This window comes from Hesperophylax consimilis, chromosome 18 (genome assembly GCF_061612785.1).
Source record: "Hesperophylax consimilis isolate HC1 chromosome 18, BYU_Hcon_1.0, whole genome shotgun sequence".
Lineage (NCBI taxonomy): Eukaryota > Metazoa > Arthropoda > Insecta > Trichoptera > Limnephilidae > Hesperophylax > Hesperophylax consimilis.
The window spans coordinates 31,761,689-31,787,398 of record NC_142853.1 but is presented as its reverse complement, the minus strand read 5'-3'; the positions used below and the strand labels follow the sequence as shown (position 1 = coordinate 31,787,398).

Genomic DNA, 25,710 nt, shown 5'->3' with positions numbered 1-25,710 from the left:
TTGAATTCGGAGTCGTTCCATCGAGCAAGTTCGGTAGTGACACCATGTCTCACACGTATACAGGCCAGTACAGAATGCGTTGAACAGTATTTTTTTAGCGGTATTGTTGCATTTGCAGAATCTGCGGGCAATCATATTAGACACTATGCTTAGGCTTCTCCTTTATCGTTCGATATCGCCATCGTCCGATAGGTCATGATTAATAACTATTTTTTTTGGGTTTGATTTAGGATTGTACAATCCTTCCTAGGGAATGGAATCAAACGCGCTAATAACCTCGCCAAATTCCGATCGGACAAGCCAGACATTTATTTCGTATATAAGTTGCTGTACTGTGATCCAATTTCAGATAAATGCGAATAGGTTCGCGTGTGTGAACGTGATTGCGGAAAAAGTCCAGAGTAAAAAGTCTGCCCGTACGATGAACATCCCGCCACAACTTCATTGTAAAAAAAATCCACGAATGGGAAGCCCGGCCCAGCGCGGATTCCAGAACGCAAATGAAAATATTACTACCTATTGTACCATGTGCGCCGCGATAGCTTTGTTGGACTCGGAACTCGAACATTACCGAATGCATTGGGGTGACATATCTGCTCTTATTTACTTGTTTCTGAATTTCAACAATTAGTAGGTAAACTGTTATTTTCGTTTTTTAAATTACTTTATTCAAAAACACAAATGTATTAGTCGATAATGATATATATAATATATACCCCATACAAGTTGCTATATAAATATATTCGAAGTAGACAAAAGTTGCCATAAAAAGCCGTTTTTTTTTTCATTTTTCAAAACGCTTAAATGTAGAACTCTTAATATGATTTAACTAACTATGTAACTATTCGGTAGGTGGAATCTGATAGTGGCGATGATGGCAGGGTTGTTATTTGACTCTATACAATACAAACAAATCTGAAATAATGATTAAATAATACTGTATGTTATAATTAGTACGCATAAACCATTATGCATAAACCATTACATAATTTAAACATAATTTTTTATAAATAAATAAACTATTCTGACAGTGTCGGGCCTTTTGTCGTCTAATTTGATTGGACCATAAGTCAAGACGAAGGAATGCGAGCCAGAATGGAAGTTTGCAGTGTTTTATCCTCTCTGCCTACTCCTTCGGATAAACGGCATGAAGTAGTCTGGCAATGTTAAAATCTCTACCCCGACATACTATGTATTACATCAGGAGATAACAATTTCTCTGAGCAACTATGTAAACTTTGTGAGAATGTTTATTTTAGTATGTATTTAGACATTGTTAGAAGCTTTGTTTGAAGTTTATATCGCCTCTCCGGGTCATAGCTGTAAAGTTCTCAATATAAACCACTCACAACATTGTGAGCGAGTTTTTGTACATCATTTTATTACTCCTTTAAACTCCGTCATATTGTGATTAATTATTTGGAAAGAACTATGCAATAAAGACAGTGCAACAATTTTATAACATCTTGTCGAGAGAATATTTTTAAAAGCTATAAAAATGCGTCAGTTAAATGCAGCATTATTTTGGAAAATAAGTACCGTTAAATCTTTTCATATTTATGTGACAATATGTCCGCAACCCGGAGCCAATGAGACTATTACATAAATAGGAAGGCTGGGCAGTAGGTACCTCCCTGCCTAAAACATTGCGCCACAGCTCACCGTTCTTTTGCGAGCTTTTGCTGGTTTAGATAATGGATTTCCTTTTACGTGAAAAATGCGCAAAAGCCAGTAGAACTATGCTTATTCCAAATTGAGGTATGTTGCACAGAGAACAGATATTATCACTAATTTGTAAGAATCTCTTCAAATTATTCGAAATCTGGTTATAAACGGGATTGAAGGCCTTAAAAATAAATAAACGGGTTTCCTGATAAAATTTGAGTAAATGATCAATATATTACTGCGATGATGGAACACGCGTTAATGAAATCCAAATATTTTTCATATCGTCATGATATATCCAAATATTTTTCATATAGTCATGATATATCCAAATATTTTTCATATAGTCATGATAAATCCAAATATTTTTCATATAGTCATGATATATCCAAATATTTTTTACCATTGTCATGATATATTATCAAGGCAAATGCACGTGCATATACTATCAATGTAAATGAAAATTATAATGTGTGTAAAGACAATGTCAAAAATGTTCAGATTTTCTTGAACACGTGTTCCGACTTCGTGATAATATATTTGCAATTTACTAAAAGTTTTTCAGGAATCTTGTTAATTCATTCGTAAGGCCTCCAATCCCGTTTTTAATCGGAATTAACAATAATTTTAAGTTTCTTAATAAATTAAAAATAGTCATTTTTCTCCGTGTTTGAGGTTGAAGGGTGTGGGGAAGAGAAGAAGAGAAGGAAGAGAAGAGCTGGGAGGTACTAGGCTATTCAGATCTGGTAAAATAGAGTGTCTATCACTCAAACAAAGTAAATAACGAAATGGTTTTCTTAACCGAAATAAATTTTGATTGATTGGTTGTCGAATTAAATTTCCATTCACAAAAACACTAAACAAGTGGTAGGATGAAATAATTAAGTCTTGTAAAACGTTTGCGATATTTCGAAAACAACGGTGTATCGTGATAATAATTCATGTAAATGTTAGAGCACTTTGACAAAAGGTACCCACAAATAATCATAACCAATATACATTTACAACGAAACCATTAAAGAAGAAAACTAACAATTCTAAACGAAATAAGAAACAGAACAAGATACAGATTTTAAAAGATAACGATCACAACTAGGATTCGAAGACAGGATCTCTTGTCTGACCGGGCCAGTGTCTAAACCATTGGAACCTAGTTATTAAACGTCATATTAATCGTTCTCATATTTCAAATTCAGAATTAACAATATCATCTTAGCAACTATTTTTTCCCATATTTTGGCAAGCTACCTTTTAAAATGAATTGGTTTGTAACATAGATAACGTCCCGAAAAAAACATCTGTTTTTTATTTAAATGATATACCTATTAACTTTTTCTAAAAAGGTAGATTTTTTAGTATTATCTTCGTGTATTCTTCAATAATATATATTACATTGGTGGGTATAACCTTCCAAAAAGTTAAAGAAAAAGTTGTTCCTCAATATATATGTGTTTATTTTCAGGGGCCTACATGTGTTTTCAATGAAAACAATTCTCAGAAATTGTCACGTGAAATGGAGGGTAGTTTTTTATCCTATTGGAGAAGGAGTAAATGAAATTGTTTGGATTAACATTTTTTTACGTGTCTTCCATACAGGAGGCTATGACAATTTTCCTCGGGACCTGTTTGATAAATGTGTATTCTATGTGGATGGTATTTTAAGGAAATAAAGGAGAGGAGGTTCCGTGATGGAAAAATATATGAGGGGTGGGTAGAAATCTGGGGTGAGTGTGTTTGCCTCTCCCAATCTAACTCGCCACGCAAATGGTGGGTAGACACATCCGCCGCCAAGACATATACAAACCTTCCCTCTTAAATCCAGGCACATGTGATAAACCACAAAACAGAAGCGAACCACTGGGGATGACATAGGATGATGTAGAGGCGTTGGTCATCCAATGAACGTTTTCCGGACGACAGTTCCTATAACCGCCTATCTATGTAAAGTAACTGACCTGGATAGGAAACATCTTTGTCGGCCACCTTGACGATGGTGATGGGAAGATAGCACACCACGAAGGACAAGAAGATGGCCAGCACCATCTTGGTGATCCTCCACTCGTTCCTCCTGACTTTCAGCTCCCGGGAGTCCCTCGCCCTGGCTGCAGTCACGGGCCCACTGACTGTGGCCACTGCAGCACTCGCGGTGGCCAGTTGGGCTGCCTTATTGTGTTTCCTCATCCTCGCTTCAGAACTACAAACAAAGATAATGATCAATAACATTTAACTACTAGAGCGTTTTGGCCATATTTTGCGAATACGCAAACATCCGCGAGCTTACGCTGGACCAAAAATTGGCTAATTTGACAAAGTTCCGGCATGTTTGTAACTTCGATATTCACAAAGCTCTAAGTTAGTAGATTATCAATAGATGTCTCAAGTATCTCTAGTATAGTACAATTTGCTTTCGAATGAAATTTTAAAATACCCGTGAATGTTTATTTATGTATTGTATATCAATTTGATTGTTAATGAATTCTCTCCTAATTTCAAGTTATATAAATAGTAGAATTAGGAGAAGGCTCCCGGAATGAAACAAACTAAGGTAAGTAATTATAAAAGGACCAAACCTTAGAGCCCTAGACTAACCAAGCAACTACTTGATATGAAAAATAAACTCACTGAGGGAACTGGTAGGACTACTAATGGTACATATGTGTTTGTTGGGAGTGGAAAACACCAATAGACGAAGGAAATGTGAACAGGATCAAGATACCCCAATTCACATATTGTGCCAATGTCCTGCTGTGATGGAGACAAGATTCAGCTACTTGGAAAAACACGCTGTGGAACCGAGAGATATGGCCAAAAATGAATTAACAACTTTGATGAATTTTAGAGTGGCATCAGATAAAAGAGGAGACAGAATAAACTGATGACGGGAAAAAATATGTATTAATTTGTTTCTGAAGCACATCTCATCTCAATTTGGTAGGCGGGTTTGGGTACTGCCGTCCCGGGAACCATTTACTTAAGAGGTGTGCTCACGATGTGCCTGCCTAATAAAAGGGGCTGGTTTGGGGACACCCTTTGATCTGGATCTAACTGGTCTCTCGACCCATCGCATTGCGTCGCAGTGCGAGGGATAAACGTATATGTCCGTCACTCCTGGATACCCTGATCCCTAGAATCCTACCCAAACCAAACCTTTTACCTTCCCAGTATTTCCTCTCCTTCATTTCCTTAATAAAAACCCTCCACACAGCATCCCAAAATATGACATGGGCCCCGAGAGAATATTTTCCTTAGGACCTCCTGCGTGAGGTTATTGTAAAAAAAAATCTTAGGAGCCTTAGAAAACGTATGGTAGATGGCACACCTTACTATCCCGAGCCGTTCCTCTGACACTTCTCACGTTAAGACATCGAAACTACTTTTCAAGATTCTAAAATTCACCGACTGTCTGGAAATTCATCGAAGAAGATTTGGATGAGCTGTTTTTAACAAAATTAGCCAACACAACATTTTCAGACAACACCACAATGCTTCTGAACACGTGTATTCCATAAATTCATACCACCAGTACCTAATTACGTTAGGAAGGTAAACATCATCTCTTGGCAAGAACGTTGTGACAAAAATAGATAAGTTACGTAGTTATCGCCTAGCGAGGTAGTTAGTAGACAAAAATGGTCAATGTTTTCTTTACAAACTTGTGTTATTAACAGTGTGACGAGGTACTAATCTTGACATGCCCCGTGCTGAGCGTTCAAATATGGTTTGAAATGGAGATATGTAAATACGAATGTTAGAGGGAGCAATAATTAAGTGAAAATTATGAAAATATTTAATAAAACACGACTCGACACGACTTGAAATAGAGCAAAAATTTTTCGGCAAATGCTTTAGTTGAATTTAAAGAAACACTGTGGTTTTTTTCATGCCTATAACATGTTAAATAATAGAACGAAAGTTTTTAATAATTTACGGAGCTTACTTTGCGATATTTATCTATCGAGGAAATTTCATATAATTAACGTTTCGGCAACACAAATGTACAGATATTATCTTCAAAAATAGCATTTTTATTTGAAACTTGAAAACTTAAAGCATTAACGAGAAACTTGTTATAAATCGGTAGAAATTGGGTATTCGGGGGCTTAACATGAAGAACTGCCGGCTTGAATGGATGAGATTCACCAAATGTCCTATGTCCGAAGAGGGGAAAAAATTTCAGTATTATATGAGACTTTGTTGTGCGACATAATTTGGAACACTTTGTTGTGCGACATAATTTAGAACACATGATCCTTGGAATCTCTTCCATTTGTAAACCACTACGCCTCGGTAACTAGTTTTTATTGGTACTCTAATTTTGTTGCCTTCCATCGTTTACTGCCCTGTCAGACCGCCAGGAGAAACATTGTATTTGTTATTGCGTTTTAGTTCGCGTAGACTGCGAGTTTTCATTCATTTTCAAACACTGAAGACTCAAAATGTATCTTTGACCATTTGTATTTTTTTATAACGTGTTATTTTATTACCAGTAGATACTTGAAAATAACAGCAATGTATGGAAACTTTCTTCCATTTTTCACTTGTTTTTATTTGGTTTTCACGAGTGGGCGCATGGAACTTTCATTGAATTTTAACTGTTTCCCGGAGTAAAAGAGCTGTTTTTAAAAAGAAAACAAACATTTTAAAATTTTCGAAGGCTTGGGAAAAGAAAGCAATGCCGTTTACCATGGGCCGCTAGCCTTTTTTATGAAGGAAGATCGAAATGTAAATTAAAATCGAGTAAATATAAAAATATGAACATACCCGTCTGCAAAGATTAAAAAAATATAGTGGAAAAGAATTTTTTTTCTTTTGAATATAGCTGTGACTTGTGGTTTCCCGTACACAATAAAATGAAACAATGTTACTTAGTTTGAACAAGGTGGTTATGTAAGTTCACAAATGTTTCCTTTCACCGTCCGTTACCTCCCCCCACTCTTCATTAATCCCTAGTCAGACCTCCACCCCCACTTCAACACTTAGTAATATATTATGTGCATCCATTCTTTGATAATGTCAAGTTAGTATATTTTGCCCCGAGGAAGGAACGGATGTTCCGAAAGAACCTTAACAAAACAAAAAATTGTCTAAGATTGTTTCAATTATATAGAAACTTCATTGACTGATCGTAGCGAAAATATGATTTAAGATTTTCACAGCCAAAAGTATTTTTGTTATTTGTTTTGGGGGTGTTATGCCGTGTTGCGGTACCTCCTTCTTTAGCCAAAGTTTCAGACAGCATTGCAGTGTCCATCATCAGGGCAGATGTGTTATTTTTGTTGGCTAAAGAAGGAGTTAGCGCAACACGGCATAACACCCCAAAAACAAATAACAAAAAAAGATCGTAGCGAAGTTCTGTTATAACTCAGCCATTTGGCATTAGGTATATCCGTTTGTGATTTTTTTCATTTCGTTTAAGTTTCAAGTTTTGGTGGCCGTGTCTTTGATTTAGTAAAGATACTTTTTTCAGGTGTGAAATTGTCGTGTCTGTTAATTAAGCAGTTAGGTATAGAACTACCTATTCACAAATTTTATGACTTCAGAGGAAAATTTTGGTTTTGATTTATTTAAACGCGATGTCTACTGTTCACAGAATTACTAGTTACCATGAACACCGCACTCGAGTCCCAACTGCCCGGAAGAGGGCTGAATGGAGTGAAAAGGAGAAGAACACAAGGGAAAGGAAGGTTAGGAAGTAGGTACCTGGCTACTCAGAACTGGTTACTGAATACGGTTATTGCTATTTCAAGCAAAGTTACAAATGTTTGTCTTCCACACGATTTTAACAGTATGAAGTACTCTTCGATTAAGATGTTAATGAACAAAACTTTTCATCAAGAAATGTTTTCCTTCCAGTCAATTATTCATTTTCTTCTCTTTCGTAGAACTCTAATAAACTTTTTTTCTATTTAAGTTTATCAAGCACCTCAATTACTTTCCAAATTGCTAATACAGTACCTCCACTACCTTTCGTTCTTCCGAACTCTTCCACGATATCACACCAAAAATTTAATTTACGTAGAAACCTACATTTGAAAGTACCTTTCGCGTCAACAAAATTACCCAGTTAACAGATTGCAACAACCATAATGCTTTACTTATAGAATAATCTATTTGATGTTTCTCTTAGACATGAATTTCTCTCAGTCCTAAGTAGTTTTTACCTTGAGAACGTATTGCTTTTCCCATCTTCTGTTTGAGTTTCAGCACTGCGAAAACAATATCACGTTCTCGTTTTATTGTCTTCCGGGATTTTTGTATTTGAAATCATATTTGCTGAAATTACGCTGACGAAAATTTGTGATTTTAAAACGATTTCGGGGATTACGCTACGTAAGTCACGTAGCGTAATGAGTTAAAGCATAAATAACAATTGATTTAAAATATTACGGCAATATTGAAATGGCTTTGAAACACCACAACCTCTTTACTCTTTCAAGTCTGATTAAATTAATTGAAGGCAGATTAGTCAAGGGTCGTAAACTTACTAGGCTATAAATCGTAAAAAAATATTTATTTAAATAATAAAAAAAAAAACACTTTGTTTAAAGTCACTTTATTGATATTTTAAAGTCTACCGGTTTCGGTACCTCCGTACCATCATCAGGACTGTTATAAAAATACTAACAAATACAGAATAATACACATATATATAAACCAATAGTTAAGAGAGAAAGAGATAGAAAATCAGAGAGAGACAGTGTCAGTTGCGGGAGGGAAGTGGGGGTGGGGAGTTTGAATTTATATACTAGAAACTAGAATAAAAGAACACCTAAGATGTCTAACCAGTTCGGGTATTTCAGAATTTGCAGAACATCTAGCAGTCCTGATGATGGTACGGAGGTACCGAAACCGGTAGACTTTAAAATATCAATAAAGTGACTTTAAACAAAGTGTTTTCTTTTTTATTATTTAAAATGTCAAGTCACAATGTGTTAGCTTCTTTCGAAAAATAAATATTTATTTATTGGAAAACGATTTCTTCAAGGTGGACAAATAAATAAATACAACAATATTACAAATAGCTGTAATTATTAAAGTGAAAATTACAAATCTGTGATTCTGAACATATTTTTCATACAATTCCTTTGTACATGGGTTAAAATTAGAGATGTGCCGATTATGACTTTCGCCGACTAGCCGACTAGCCGATTAGTCGGTTGTAATAAGACCGACTAGTCGGCTAAGCCGATTACAGTTTCGGGGATAGTTCTAGGTACCCTGAAATGTCGCGCATGGCCAAAGTGTACCTCTGCTGTCCCGCAAGTTCTGTTTACAGTGAGAAGCTGTTCTCAGAGGCCGGAAACATATATGAAACAAAAAGAAATCGATTGCTACCAGAAAGGCAGAAGCTTTAGTCTTCTTACATCATAATTTACCCTTAATTAAAAAAATATAAGTATGTTATAAAAAATATAAGGAGATTATGATATTTTTGGTTGTCACAATTGTGACTTTGATTTGATTAGATTATGTAGGTATGGTTATAAGAAATATGTTTTTTTCATTTTTTTTTGTTTTTATCAAACAGTTCATGTTTATAATTTTTGGATATATATATAATATATACAAATATTACTGTGCATCTTGTACATACAATCTTGATTTAATACATATAACTGAGATTGTTAATTTAAAAAATCTACTTTTTATTTTAATAATAAGAAATACTTATAAATGTTAATTGAAGATAAGAAGATATTATGTTGTTTTTTATGTTAATTAGGATAGATACTAATTTTGTTCAATAAATGTCATAATTATGTTTTCTTTACAAGCAAGTAATTTTAAAAAGTGATTACCAAAGGAAAGATTGCTTTACATTTTTTAATGTATAAGACTGATTATAAAAAGAAAATATATATAATCAAGGTTTTTATTTCATGTAGTTCCCCCGCATTCATATTATTGAGAAATACATACAACGTAAGAAGCCGGATAGTCGGCGCTCTTTGCCGATTAGTCGCCGACTAATCGCCGACTACAATAGTGGCCGGATAGTCGGCTTTACCGACTAGTCGGAACATCTCTAGTTAAAATCGATTATCATCGATTTTTGTATGGAGGACACCGATGTCCCATCCACAGTTGACAGGTTAAGTTGGAATTAAAGACTTCTCTCTTGCCATTAGGAATCTTCCAAAAAAATGTATAAGGATATGAAATTATATAAGGTAGTACGTACAATATATCTGATGTAGGTACTCGTACATTTAATATTTTTCGTGTGATGTTTTATGGCAAAGACAAATTTGACAAAAGAAATAATATTTTATCATAGGTACCACAAAAGGTTTTATCTCAGATATCCTACTGGCAGGGGTGACAAGTTCGGGGTTAGCTATTATTTTGAGTTTCTCATTGGAAAAGGGTACTTTTTTTTAAATTTCATTGTTCTTGGCTTTCACTTTTCTAGGGTTTTTTAGGTCATCATTTAAAATTATAGGGAGAGCGAATGTGAATTTATATATCAATTTTATTTAAATGTGAAATTTTCATCATTTTAGGTAAGATTGGAGTCGAGTTCCGATTTAGAAGAAAAGAAATATTACTTTAAAATTTTGTAACAATAATATTATTTTACGTCAGTCAAAATTATTAGTACACTATTACACATTAAACTTAGAAAAAAAGCAGTTAAAGACATGGATTCATGGACCCCAAGATTCCTACCCACCCCTCATACCTTTTTTCTTTGTAGAACTTTCTTTCGTTCCTTTCCTTAAAAAGACCCCACGGCATCCCCAAAGATGACAATGGCCCACAGGGCCTCCTGTGTGGAGCTAATGTAAAAATACTTTTTTTTCGTTGGCTACAGAGAAAATTTCTACGAAAACTAGAAAGAAGCACAGCTCATGACCACTTTATCCAAAAAATAGTTAACTACTGTCATGTCGTACCCCATCCCAAAATGATATTAAATTACGAAATGGATATTTAATCAAAAATTCTGTCATTGCCACCTCATCTCACTCAAGAAAATAAAACCCTGTATTTGTCACGTTGTCGGCAAACTATGAATTTACTTTATTTAAATTCATCAGTATTTTTTGGCTCTAGTTCAATGTACCGTCTAGATAAAATAATAAAAGCCAGTTATATCGCAGAATTTGAACAATTCATTAAATTTCTAATCTAGACAGAATGCTATAGAAATGAGATGAGACAAAACCATGTATGATCGTGTGAGAAATGTGGAGATCCGCAAAGAATGCAAAGCTGATGTAAGCATGACGAGTAAGATTAAGAAAGGATCGTTTTGATGGATGATCGAAGAAAGGAGTGTAAGGAGAATATATGACGTAAATTTGAATGGTAGAAGAAATCGGGGACGCCCGAGAAGACATGGCACGATCAAGTGAATCAGATAGTTTATTCGGGCCATGTTAAGGGTCAGAATAATAGAAGAGTATGTGTGAGATAATGTATGAATGTGAATGAGTGTCCTCTCTGTTTCCCCCTGCGGGGAAACGGCATTAGTTGGTTATTAAATTTCTAATCATGTGAAAGTTCTATTTAAGTTCTGTTAATGTTTCAGTTCTCTGAAACAACTGGCCCATAGTGACAGAACTTCGCTATATGTGGAAAAAATAATTTCGACCGGAGTAGCTTCCACAGACCACACGAACACGCCCACAACACCCTTCTAACGGTCACTTTAAGGAAATAAAATTATTATATTTCATTCCATGCAAAAGAAAATAGAGTGGACATATGTTGTGTTATTTCACCCGCCATGCTAGGGATACCCCTATGTTATAGCGGGTGAAGTTTACAGATTGAGTTTTTTCTATTTGGGAGGCGGGTTTGAGTACCGCTGCCTCGGGAACCATTTATAGGATAACCGACACCTCTGCCGTAGTTAGCCTAAGTAGTTTGCCCGGGTTCATAGGGTGAGGTGTGTTGCTCCTGCCCCACCAGTTACGTGGCGTGCCAGATCAAGAAAAGATGTTTTAGGGAGACCCTTTGACCTCTCCAACTGTTCTGTCTTGACCTATCGCCTTGCACTAGCAACTTGGATTTCCTGGACACACTGAACCCTCGAACCTTTTTCTTTCCGAGAACTTCCACTCCATCATTTTCATAAAAAGACCCTCCATACAGCATCTCTAAAGGAGACACTGAGAGAAATTATTCTTCTCAGCGACTCAAAAGGTTAATATAAAAAAATAAACAATTCAGATTTAGTTTATTAAATATTTTATCCTATAATTAAATTTTATTGAAACTTATGGATTTTATTGAAATTTATGGATTTTATTGAAATTTATGGATTTTATGGAAATTTTTGGACATGGAAATTTATGGATTTTATTGAAATTTATGGATGGGGAAATTTATGGATTTTATTGAAATTTATGGACATGGAAATTTATGGATTTTATGGAAATTTTTGGACATGGAAATTTATGGATTTTATGGAGATTTATGGACATGGAAATTAATAAAAATTTTATGGGTTTGCATGAAGATTTATGTTTTTTTAAATAAATATTTATGGAAATTGATATTTATAAATGTGAATGGATATTTACGGAATAATTTGGATATTTTTTATGAATATTTATGGACGTTATATCTATCTCTTCACTGGATACAACAAACATTTTCGTTGACTATCAATCCAAAATATTTATACAGTTATTAATATTTACCTGTGAACCACCCAGAAAATCCTGGCGTAGCAGATAATGATGATAACACATGGCACCAGGAAGGCTATCACAAACAAAGCAGTCTTGGAGGACCTGCCCCACCTGTCTTCGTTGATTGAACAGGAGCCGAGCTTCTCGTCATAGCCAAAGGACCCTGTAAAATAATGGATAGATAAAATTTTGTCCCACTATCAATGAAAAAACTAATAAGGCTATGCAATATTCAGTAAAAGATCTAAGGTGGCTGTATTCATTTATAATTCTCTTCATTTTCTTAGTAACATATAATTTAGAACACACTAATAACCATTATAATCAAATCAAATCAAAAATTATTTATTGTAAAATAAAAATTACAAAAGGTGTAGCTTATGGGTAGACCCCATTCCTTCCAGCTAACCAAATTTATTTAATTACAATTTTTATATAATATTATTTGTTTTATTATAATAATTACAATGTTTATACAGATAAAATAACAATATACCAATGAAAAAATAAAAAAATACAAATATATATACCAATAAAAATAGGCGTTTCATTTACGTGAGGTATTCACTCAACGTGTAGTGACATTTATTAACAAGGAAAGTGTTTAGTAACGATTTGAATTTGTGCGTATCTTGTATTTGTTTAATGTTATGTGGAAGGTTGTTATATACTTTAATGGCCATGTAGTATGGTCCTTTTTGGAATATTGTTTGGTTTGCTTTTGGTATAAGTAAGTTTTCTGTGACCCTTGAAGCGTATTTATGTGTTGAGTTTTTTAGTGGGAACTTGTCTGTAGATGATCGCACTAACATGCATAACTCCATTATATATATGTCTGTGACTGTCAGAATTTTCAGATTTTTAAACATAGGTCTACATGAATCTAAACGATCAGAGTTTGTAATTTTTCTTATGCATCTCTTTTGTATGATGAAAACATCTTTAGCGTTTACCGAGTTTCCCCAAAAAATAATACCGTATTTTATTATTGAATATACATAACCATAGTATGCAGCTATTACTGATTCGGTGTTTAATATTTTTCTCAAGGTACCCAGAACATAAGAAAAACTACTGATTTTTGCTACAATTTTTGAGACATGTTCTTTCCAGTTTATGTTTATATCTAATTCTATTCCCAGTAGTGAACAGGTTTGGGAAGGTTCGATAATATTATTATTAATTTTTACATTTATATTTATAGGTGTAGCTTGCACCGGACAAAATTTTAAAATTTGGGTTTTGTTTGTGTTGAGTGATATAATCGTGAACGACCATCTACGCTGGAAGGCTCATATAAATGACACAGTAAAAAGACTATGTAAGCTCTACCATATAATCGGCTCTCTTAGATCCAACTTAGACTTGGAGATGCGTATATTTTGCCCTTTTCCAATCCATAACAACATATGGTATTGTGGGATGGGGTGGCTGTGCTGAATCTATTATCAATCCAGTTATTACAGTACAAAAACTAATTTTCAGAATTATATTTATATGGCAACCTACACAACCCTCAAACAAAGTATTTGCTAAAATTAGAGTCTGAGATATTTGCCAGTTATTTAATAAAACAAGCTTGTGTTACACGGAAAAATAACGTGCTGGTGTCTCCACAACATCAAGAACAGACCCGATTTTCACCAAACCTGGGATGCGTGCTCCCTAAAACTAGAACCACATTCACTAAACGACAATTCTGGTTCATCGCTCCTAAAATATAGATTGCGTTGAACACCAACAGAAAGAAAATTAATTCTACACCCTTTTTTACGATCCGTGTCCAACATAGGCTATTTGAAAGGGGACGAGCATTCTTTAAAGATTACATGAGTTTCTAATACTGTTTGAAAAAATTGAGGTAAAAGAAACTTTGAAATATGATAATTTAAAAAAAACTCCTTCCAATTGGATAATGATATATTGTACCCTCAATATACGCATACAATCTATACTATTTAGCATTTAAAAAAAATACTTTAAATAAAAACAATATAAATTTTTATTTTACAAGCAATAATTATTCGCCTGAAACACTCATCCACATTGAAAAATCTCCTGATAAAAGATACATGACGCCAACGGGACTCGAACCCGCGTGTCCCTTCGATTTCCGGTCGACAGCTCTGACCACTGAGCTATGGCGGCTTATCTCTTACCCGCGAAATGATTCAATATATACTAGTGTTTCATTCAACAATTACTGCTTGTTACATTTTTTCACCTGAAAATTACTGTTTGAATAATTATTGCTTATAAAATAATTGTTACCCTTTGTGCTATGCATAAAAATCTTGTCTTAAAACATTAGTTTACCAAAAAAAATAATAATTAATATAAATTTTTAATAACTTAAATAACTTTTTATAATATTAATTCTCCAAAATTGTGTATATTCATTTCATTGTTCATAGTTAATTTGAAGATTGAATTATGTTTATAGCTTATTTAAAGATTGAATTGTATTGATCTGTATGTTGAATTACATTTGTAGTTTTTTAATAAAACTTTGAATACTGTTCACACACCTTTTAAACATTATTTTAATTTTGTATTATATACTTACTCCTCCCATAAACACGAGCTCCTGTAGCTCACCTTATGGAGTAATAGAATAATTATAAAAAATATTTATTTTGAATACTGTTATAATTTTAAATATTGTATTATTTGTAATAAATACAGGATTTTACCTACTAGTTTCGACTATACGGCATTTATTTTACTTTGCGGTAACAATTACTAAAGATAAAAAACATTAAAAATTTTTACAACGATTTTGCTTAAAGTTTAAAATACATTATATAGAAATCCATTGGCAACATTTAAAACAGTAATAATTTTTCTTATCGCAGAATGAGCCATTTCTTACAATTTATAGAATGATAATAGCCCACATTACCGCACTACCGAACTTTGATTGCTGACTCGAATGACCTGAAATAAAACAGTATTTAAAAAATGTATTCCTTGAGACTGATTAATTTTGAGGAGCGTAATGTTTATTATTAGAGTAGCAAAAAATAGATTGGTAATTTTTATTGTGAATTATTTAAAAAAAATTCTGAAGCTCCGTAGTAACCGTTCAAAAAGAAAATAAGAAAGTTTGAAAGGAAGGTATGGGAATGAGAATGTTAGACGGAGCTCGCTAATAATAATAGTAATATTTGGATTATTTGTACAGCGCAGATTTAAAGAAAAATCATCGCAATGGCACTGTAATATTAAAAAAGCGATTATAATTAATAGACGTAACCTAAAATATTTTATAAAGCCTGACTTATTTAAAATAGAGCAAAAATCTTTCGACAAATGTCCTCAGTAGCATTTAAGAAACGCTGCAATTAATAAAATAACTGTTATTTTTTTAAGAGCTTAAAAACCTAGTGTTCAAGGAAAGTACGGTAGAAATTCGGAATGTGGGGTCTTAAAAAACTGTGTTTCTTCTTTGTAAACAGTTCACAAGTAAATTCGATCAATCTTGCAGAGAAAGGCTAGACTTTTTCTGAACAATAACCCGAAATATGATCTTTGCTGTATGTTCTAAAGATCTTTGCTTACAAATTATGATCAGAAATCTACATTTCAATTATCATTTACAGATTTAAGTGGTGTTTTAGAAGGTTGAGATTGATTATTTGAAACACTTCTCAAAAGTGCTTGTAGTTATATTTGTTGGTGAGCTTTATTCTAGAGAATCAAACAGAAAAAAACCTGCAGTATGGTTCTACCAACGAAGCTAAAATAGATAAGTATTATGTAAACCGACTGTAAGCCCTGCAAATTCAACAGGACGTCGGCACTCCTCGACACCTTGATTCCAGAAGTTCTTCAGAAGGTAAAGTCCAGCTGGTAAAGGCGGCAGGAGCTTTTTAGGAACAGTCCGAGGATAGTCGATCAAAAACACATTACTTTTTCCGAACGCTTTCGGATGATGAATGACAGCTGAGAGTGCTGACTGATTTTATACCAAACGCTTCTCTATTTATTAGGAAAAATTGTTCGTTTTTAACATGTATTTAGGTAATTATTTTAATAGGGTTGATCATCCTTATCTGCTTACAGGAATGTATGAGCTAAAATTAATTGCATTGGTTTCACGCTTGTACAGTGATAAGCATTTTATCAGAGATGTGTCATCGTATTGATGTGTGAAAAATTATTTAAAAGCTTTTGCACATTGTTGGAGGAGTAGGTTTTTTGGAAAATCAATGCTCGTCACGTCGGATATAAGGTATGAGGGTTTTGTCAATTTGTTCAGTTTCTCACCCCAAATGCCAAGGAGGGTGGGTATCTGCATCCCGTAACTAAATAACCAGCTGAAGATGATCATGGCAGCAATCCAACCTTTCTTGTACACCCTCGCGTATATTCCATGGTGCGCTATCATTATGTACCTGGAGGATAAAAACATATACATTATTAAAAATGTATATTATAAACTTATATTATGCTTGCAATTTCCAAGATAAAACCGTTAAAAAGATTTCAGGGAGTATTTTTATTGTATTATATTTAGGAATCAAACAGCTTTATTATAATTATTTCACATAATGAAATGAACACACTATAAACCAATTAAGTAACAAGCAAATATAAACTATAATATAAAATATATAAAAGGATATTATAAGAGCAATAAAATTGAGTACCTATCTACAATTTTCGCATCGTATAATAGAGTTTCAGTTAGATAGCCAGTTTCAGTTCAAATTAAAATGTGTACAACTTGTAAGGTGTTGAATATTTTGTAGATACGTCCCATTGAATCACGTAGAAGTAAGAATGCGTAAATACCAAAGATATTAGAAGAACAATATCTTTGGTAAATACCGTAGGTATATTAAATACACCATTCGATCTGGTGTGGCGTTGGGCAACAAAATACAAAATACCTTTTAACAGATATTATGAATCAAGAAGTTCACAATTTTGTACAAGAATAGATAACATATCATATCGACCGGTCGGTGGCCGAGTTGACATCGCGCTTGGGTACACTCAGGCGTAGTGTGTTCAATTCCTCGGCTGGCTAAGTCCTCCATCATAACACAAGCAACATTTTCAGCTTCTGTGGTGGTAGTAGGAGATTTTCAAATATTGTTAAGTTATTCATAACTCGGGAATTTTTGTCTTTCTTTTAAAAAAAAAATATACATAGATATACTCAAATGGAACTGAGACTACGAGGGGTAAAACCAACGGAATACAAGTATTTATCTAGGATATTGGTTAGTCAATTAATCTCGAAAAAGGATATTGGTATTCTTTACATTTGTGTAACTGATTAGAAATGTATATTTTTATACACCATGTAAGAGATTGAAATATATCGCTTTGGGTGAGCCAGTTTCCTTGAACAACCACAACACTATGTGTTAATATCGGCAGTTTCCTTCTATTGAAAAGGCTATTAATACCCACCCGATCTGGTGATGTGATGTGATCTGGTGCTGACTATCGCGTGTACAAGTAAGAAGTTACCTGTTGACAGTGATAAGCCCGATGCTGAGTAGAGACACCCCCACGTTTCCATACCGCATAAAGGGGATGGCGCGGCACAGGGCGTCTCCATGGTTCCAAGTGCCGGAGGTGTATTGAGAGATGGCAAAGGGGAGTACCACAAGGCAGAAGATGAAATCTGCCACGCATAAGCTGGAAAACAAAATGCACACGATTTTAAACTCACGGAATGGAGTAAAGCTTTATTTAGTCATTATTGCGACAACCGTAGGTGACTACCATCACGCCTTTATATAGGTATTATAGGGCTTTATTCTTCTTGGACGGGTTGTTTCGTAGAATTTGAACAATTCATCAAATTTCAACTTTCATTTTCACATTCTGTAAAAGATTTCTTCAAGTTCTGTTTTTATTTCAGTTCTGTCAAGCAGCTAGCCTATAATGATATAATAACGGGACTTTCGCGGAACGTGAAAATGAATTGTTCGAATTCTCCGAATCAACCCGTCCTAACACTTTTATACAAGACTCTAAACGGAGAAAAATGAGTTTTACGAATCTCTTAAAAACGGGATTATAGGCCTTATCCTGATAAAGTTTGAGTAAATTCCTGATACATCAAAAAAACACGTGCTCATGTAAGGGTGCATTTGCCTTAATAATATATAATGATGAGATGCGAAAATTTTATGATTATGAACACGTGTTCCGACATCGTAATAATATGTTCGTAATTTATTAAAAGTTTATCAGGAAACCTATTAACTCATTCTTTAAGGCCTGCAATCCCGTTTTTACCAATAATTTGAAGAGATTCTTAATAGATTAGCAATACGTATTTTTTCGGTATAGTAACGGAGGTTTTTGTTCCGACGAATTCGTAACAATAATACCCTTTTTTCAGACCGATACCCACGGACGTAAGTTATTTATATTTAAGATCAATAATAAAAATACCTTACCATTAAAATATTTTACATCAAACGGCTTAAAAATGTATCAGCGGTAAGTACAGATTTTACTTTTCTAGAAGATGAATTAGTATCCTCCCGAGGTATATTCACTTTAAATATCTGAGAATTTAATAAACACGTTTAGCAAAATTAATTCAAATAAACCCCACGGAAAGATCAATTTTCTAGGTTTGCCAGGGCGAATTCGACTGTAGGACCGTCCAACCCACCGGGGCCGCGCGTCGCATATTTTTATACACGTCTTCTTAACTTACAGTATGTTGGATTCTGATATTATTGTAGGGTATTGTATCGTCTTAAGTGGTGGGGGGAAAGAATGTGAGTTCTTTTTTTCTTCTTTTGAAGGTAAAGTACAAAAAATTATAACAATCTCGAAATAATAGACACTGTTTTATACATAATATACTAAATAATTGGCGATGCCCGGGATTTATTCTTGATTTATTCTTATTATTTATTCGAGATTTAATTAGATTCAGACAGTAATTTTTCTCTTACTTTGAACGTGAATTGTGCAAAATTTCATAAAGAATTATGAAAAATCTGCTTTAAGTGGTGTGAAAAAAGGATGGGGGTGATTTTTCTAAATTTTATGTACACAGTGACCTTCCTCTTGTTTTTAAAGTGTGTAAAATTTCTTCGACACTGGATTAAAACTATAGATTTGTACAAAAAAACAAAGCCACTCATCAACAGACTCTATAAATAATGGAAAATCTGTTCTATCACAAAGCAAAGAAATACGCTATGGAGGCAAAGGATCTAGTAGCCTAATTTGCAAACCTTATCCCCGGCCTGTCTTTGCTACAAAAATGTTAAATTACTTTTGTCTGGTGATTTTTTGTATTGTATCAACGTGTTCTACCAAACCCTTTGCAGATAGCAACTGCTAGTACTTAAATAGTATTCAAGTCCATCAACTAAGACAATCCAACGATCAATAAATAGGATCGAGAATACAAAGTTCCTCCCACAATAGATATTTGAAGAAAATCGGTTTTTACCGAAAAATTAATGAATCATTTTAAACACAATTAATAAATCATGCAAATAAAAATAGAGTAGGGGTAAATAAAATCAATTAAATAAGTCATAATAACACAAATACTTGCGGAACATAATAATAGCATGATTATTCAACTATTGGAAGGAGGGTATGGGTACCGACGTCCCGGGAACCAACAACTCTGCCATAGGTCACCCCAAGTGGTTCTCTAGGTTTTGTGACTTAACAGCGGTGATGGATTTCATGGGGTGAAGTATTTCTAGGTCTTGGCGGCGGAAACGTCTTCTCACTTCCTGTTAAGATTTCAGGTACTGAAATATTAATATTGGTGCTTGTCACCCTAATGATGTGGCAACATTTATTTTGTGTTAGCGATTGCCGGGGCAATTTCGTATTGCCACGGACTTAATTTTTCTTCTCTTGTTACCATCCGTCTTGGGCGGTCGTTTTGGCAAAACGGCGGAGCTGCCAGGTTTTCACTTACATGTGGTTAATAAAACCGCGGAGAGAGATAGCAATATTGGGCTCACCTTACATGAGCTGCCCTACGGGTCTTTTTCTTTTTTATTGTTAAAATAAAGACCACTATTCGAGAGCTGGAGTTATTATTGAAGACTTACTCCAGTCATACTTCCTTGGAATCTGGTGACTCACCACGCCGGATTGCTCTGTCAGGAGAGTGAAGTCAAGATCCTGAACATTGATCATTCGAGCCGGATGATTATTATTTGGATTGATCCATTTGAGACGGAAGATCATTATTTGGAGTGGTCCAGTCGGGCCTCATCATCATCGGGAGTGGTCCAGTCGGCGTCCTCATCACCATCATTGGATTGATCAAGCGAGCCTCATCACGACGCTCGCATGCACAGCAAATCAGGTTGTAGCCTTCCTTTCATTGTCCTTTCAAATTCCATTTAAAAAAGCTAAAAATCTGTGTAGATGCCACATTATTTCGTATTGATTATATCGAATTATATTCGGGTGTTCATAATCAGATGCTTTCAAAATAGCATAAAATTGTTGGTGATAATAATTTTTATTGTTGTATTCTGCCGAATAACTTTGCTTTGCCTTACCTACATATCTAGCCACGCGTTTGCAAACTTTGTCTTTGCAATTTGCATGCCATAGTATTTTGATCGGTTTCTTTATAATCCATAGTATTATTTTATTCACGTCAAAACGTCAAACTGCCGTTTCGAGTTGTGTATTAAGTTTTAAATCAGGTTATTGTGTTATTCGTTTCTAAAAAATGGAACTCGACAAGTTGGTTAAACAGCGCGGGGTGTTGAAAGGTTCATTAACGAGATTTGAAACCTATTTAAGCAACGAAAATGATATTAGGCCCAGCGTATTGTCGTCGAGATTAGATGCCATCAAACCTTCTCTGATGGAATTCTCCAAAATTCAGCTGGAGATTGATTTATTGAATAAATCAGAAGATCATGACGCGAGGGATAATTTTGAAGGTACATATTTTAATTTAATTGCATTAGGACAGGAAATATTATCAAAATTTAAGAAGATTGAAAATGTCCCGAATACATCTGTGAATTTACCACCAATATCAATACCAATTTTTTCAGGTTATAGTCATAAATGGTTGACTTTTAAAAACTCGTTCATTGCCCTAATTCATGATAACAGTAAATTAAATCATGTTCAGAAATTTCATTACCTTATTAGTTATGTGTCCGGAGACGCACTTGATTTGATTAGTTCTCTAGAAATAACCGGGGATAATTATACTGCAGCCTGGACGATGCTTATTTCAAGATACGAAAATGTCAGACTTATTGCAAATAGACATCTGAATTTCTTATTTAATGTTACACCGTTAAAACGACAGAATCATCATGAATTGCGAAATTTAATTGATCAAGCAAACATTCATTTGAGAGCTTTACATAATTTAAAGCTTCCAACAGAACATTGGGACACATTAATTATACATATTCTAACCTCAAAGTTAGATAATCACACACGTAGCCTGTGGGAATCCATGGAGTGCGATAAAATTTATCCTACGTTCGAGCAGTTTAGCAATTTTATTTCACAAAGGTCGCAGATCCTGGAAACTATCCAAGGTGATAATGATGGAATGCAACAGAAAGCGGAACCAGTTGCAACAAAACCAAAGTTTTTTAATTTTAAGGAAAGCAATTCTACGAACAAGGTTACGTTAGCGTCAAGCAACGTCAATTGTATGCTGTGTAATGACAGCCATTTCATTTATTCTTGTAAAATATTTGTTAACAAAGCACCAGCGGCACGAAGAAAGTTCGTTTCAGAGAGCAATTTATGTTATAACTGCCTAAAGCCGGGGCACCCTTCAAAGGTGTGCAGGTGGAAGGAAAAATGCAGTGTTTGTGATCGAAAACATCACACTCTGTTACATATCAATACTGATAATGTACAAGCGGGTACTTCAACTGGCAAGGGTCAGTCGGAGGCACCAGTGAATTTAGCGTGTCATAGCGACATGAACGGGCGAGAAATTTTACTATCTACCGTAATAGTAAAAATAGAAGACGCGTACGGTGGAACACACAAAATACGCGCACTTTTGGATTCAGGTTCAATGTCTAATTTTATTACAAAGGATACTTGTAAGAGATTAAATTTGCATTGTACAAAATTGAACATACCTGTTTCAGGTTTGCATAATAATTTAATTCATGTAAAGGAAACAGTTGACATTAAATTTAAATCATTATGTTCTCAATACGAGGATGAAATATCTTGTTTGGTATTAGATGAGATTTCTTGCAATCTTCCACAGACCGTGATTAACCCAAAAATGTTGAACATTCCAGACGGTGTCCGGTTAGCTGATCCGCAGTTTTACCAGCCAGCTTCTATTGATATGCTGATCGGAGCAGAGGTTTTCTGGCAGGTGCTTCGTACGGATCAGATACAGTTAGGAAAGGGTAAACCTACATTGCATCGAACGGAGCTAGGCTGGATAATATCAGGAGCTGTACAGAGTCGTCATAATACGAGGCCAGTTAAAGTTTGTCATATTTCATTAAATTCTTTGCAGAACCAAATAGAAAGGTTTTGGAAGGTTGAAGAAACCGAAAATAGTAAGCATCACTCTCTGGAAGATAGTGAATGTGAAAGGATTTTCGAAGGCACGCATAAACGCGATGCAAACGGTAGATTTGTAGTCAACTTACCGTTTAAATCTAACCTATCTCAATTAGGAGATTCATTTAGTATTGCTAAAGGTAGATTAGCGTCAATGGGAAGGAAATTCTTAAGACAACCTAGTTTAAAGGAACAATACTCGGAATTTATTGATGAGTATCTTGCGTTAGGTCACATGACTGAATGTGAACCTCCAAAACGCGATGAAATTACTTATTATTTACCACATCACGCTGTATTTAAAGAAGCAAGCACAACTACTAAAATTCGTGTTGTTTTTGACGGGTCGGCTAAACCCGCTCGAGGGATTTCTTTGAATCGCGCTCTAATGATTGGGCCCACCATTCAAAATGATATATTTTGTCACTTGGTATTTTTCAGAAAACATCAATATGCAGTCACCGCAGATATTGCAAAGATGTACCGCCAAATTAATATCAACCCGGAACACAGAAATTACCAACGTATATTATGGAAAAGGGATGCGGAGGATTGTTTGAAACATTATACGCTAAACACGGTGACATATGGTTTGGCTCCTTCGCCTTATTTATCAATACGTTGTCTGCACCAGCTAGGTAATGACGTTTCATTTACTACATTTGATACTCCCACGGAGTTGCCAGAAACGGCGAGGATAGTTTTGGTTACTAGTAGTCCTGTCGATTGGGAAATATTTAATAATTATTCTTCATTAAGACGACTGAGGCGCGTAGTTGCTTATATGTTACGTTTCATACATAACTGTTCTAAACGAAAACCGATGCGGGTCGACGAGCTTTCTGTAATCGAACTGGAACATGCCATGCATGTAATGATTTTGAACGCTCAGCGATTCGCATTTCGTGATGAAATAGCTTCTTTAAGTAATGGAAGATTTGTATCTAGGCGGAGCAAGGTAAAGGCACTAAATCCTTTTATGCAGGATGGGTTATTGTGTGTTGGAGGTCGACTATCACAATCTGATATTACCTCGGTCTCTCAAAAACATCCAATTTTGTTACCACAAAATCATAAGTTGACTGACTTAATAATAACCCATCTGCATTATGAGAATTTGCATTTAGGATGTAATGCTCTGCTCGCATTACTGCGTTTACGGTTTTGGCCAATATTTGGTAAAAACGCAGTAAAGCGAGCACTGCATAAATGTATTGTATGTTTCCGAGTCCGTCCGCGCGAGTGTCGCCAGCTCATGGGTGACCTTCCTGCTGACCGATTCCGAATCCAAAGACCATTTTATGTAACCGGCATAGATTATGCAGGTCCAATTTTAATTAAGTCTGGTTTAACCAGAAATGCTAAGAGTGTAAAATCTTACATATGTTTATTTATTTGTTTTTCAACGAAGGCAATTCACCTAGAATTAGTGACTAATTTAACTTCAATGGCATTTATGAATGCATTGAAAGATTTATAGCTAGGAGGGGTAAACCCTCACGACTCTTTAGTGATAATGGAACTAACTTTACAGGTAGTTATAGGGAACTTACTGAACTATTTGATTTTTTGAAGGCATCTGATAAGGAAATCCATAATTTTTTAGCCCAGCAGAATATTAGCTGGAGTTTCTTGCCTCCCCGCTCACCGCATCACGGTGGACTTTGGGAAAGTGCAGTTAAAATGACCAAGTTACATTTGAAAAAAGCCATGCGGTCAACTGTTTTGACATACGAAGGCATGAATACCATACTAATACAGATTGAGGCTTGTTTAAATTCCCGTCCTCTGACTCCATTATCATCAGATCCAAATGATTTAAACGCACTCACTCCTTCACACTTCCTTATTGGCGACAACCTGTTAGCATTGCCTGAGCTTGATATCCATCATCTGCCTACAAACAGGCTTAATATTTACCAAAAGATGTCTACCGTTGTTCAATCTTTTTGGCACAGATGGAGCCGGGAATACCTAGCAGAATTGCAGAACCGAGTCAAATGGCAAGAAGGACGTCAACGCAGTTTACAGCCTGGTGACATGGTCATCATCAAAGACAACCAACTACCTCCGCAGTACTGGAGGATGGCGCGAGTGACGGAGATCCACCCTGGTCAAGACGGACGCGTCCGCGTCGTCTCCTTGAGGACGGCCAGAGGTGTCACCAAAAGAGCCGTGACACAGCTCTGTCTACTTCCCATGGAGGATCCTTCCTCCAACCTGGATTAAGAACAAATTACAACACTAAAAGTGATGTTATGTGTGAATCAAAATGCCGTCAGGCTCAACAGTGCCAAGTGATAAGATATTTTCTCATAAGTGGGTGCAGCGCACCAGAAGTTTCTACGTTATTAGACTTTTATTTTTTTAATGTCAAGTCTGACATAGGGTTATATACGTTGTTATAAGTTTTTTGTTATTATTTTGATATCCATGTATTGAATATTGTTTATTTTTGTATGTGAACCTGTTGGGTAAATTCTGAGTACCAATGTTGCAATCTCTTCCTACATTATTTTATGAAAAACGACTATTCCTTAATACTCGTTTTGGGGCGGGAATATGTTAAGATTTCAGGTACTGAAATATTAATATTGGTGCTTGTCACCCTAATGATGTGGCAACATTTATTTTGTGTTAGCGATTGCCGGGGCAATTTCGTATTGCCACGGACTTAATTTTTCTTCTCTTGTTACCATCCGTCTTGGGCGGTCGTTTTGGCAAAACGGCGGAGCTGCCAGGTTTTCACTTACATGTGGGTTATAAAACCGCGGAGAGAGATAGCAATATTGGGCTCACCTTACATGAGCTGCCCTACGGGTCTTTTTTATTGTTAAAATAAAGACCACTATTCGAGAGCTGGAGT

At 35.1% G+C, this 25,710-nt stretch overlaps 1 protein-coding gene across 1 annotated transcript in view; it reads right to left on the bottom strand.

The window, feature by feature from the left end:
• moody (G-protein coupled receptor moody) overlaps positions 1-25,710 on the bottom strand; it is a 197,395-nt gene that overhangs the window by 48,076 nt on the left and 123,609 nt on the right. The window contains exons 4-7 of the mRNA XM_089642801.1: positions 17,793-17,963; positions 16,578-16,705; positions 12,318-12,471; positions 3,621-3,859 (exon numbers count right to left, since the gene is read on the bottom strand). Coding sequence (XP_089498927.1) covers positions 3,621-3,859; positions 12,318-12,471; positions 16,578-16,705; positions 17,793-17,963 — 692 coding nt within the window. The remainder of the gene's footprint in view (positions 1-3,620; positions 3,860-12,317; positions 12,472-16,577; positions 16,706-17,792; positions 17,964-25,710) is intronic.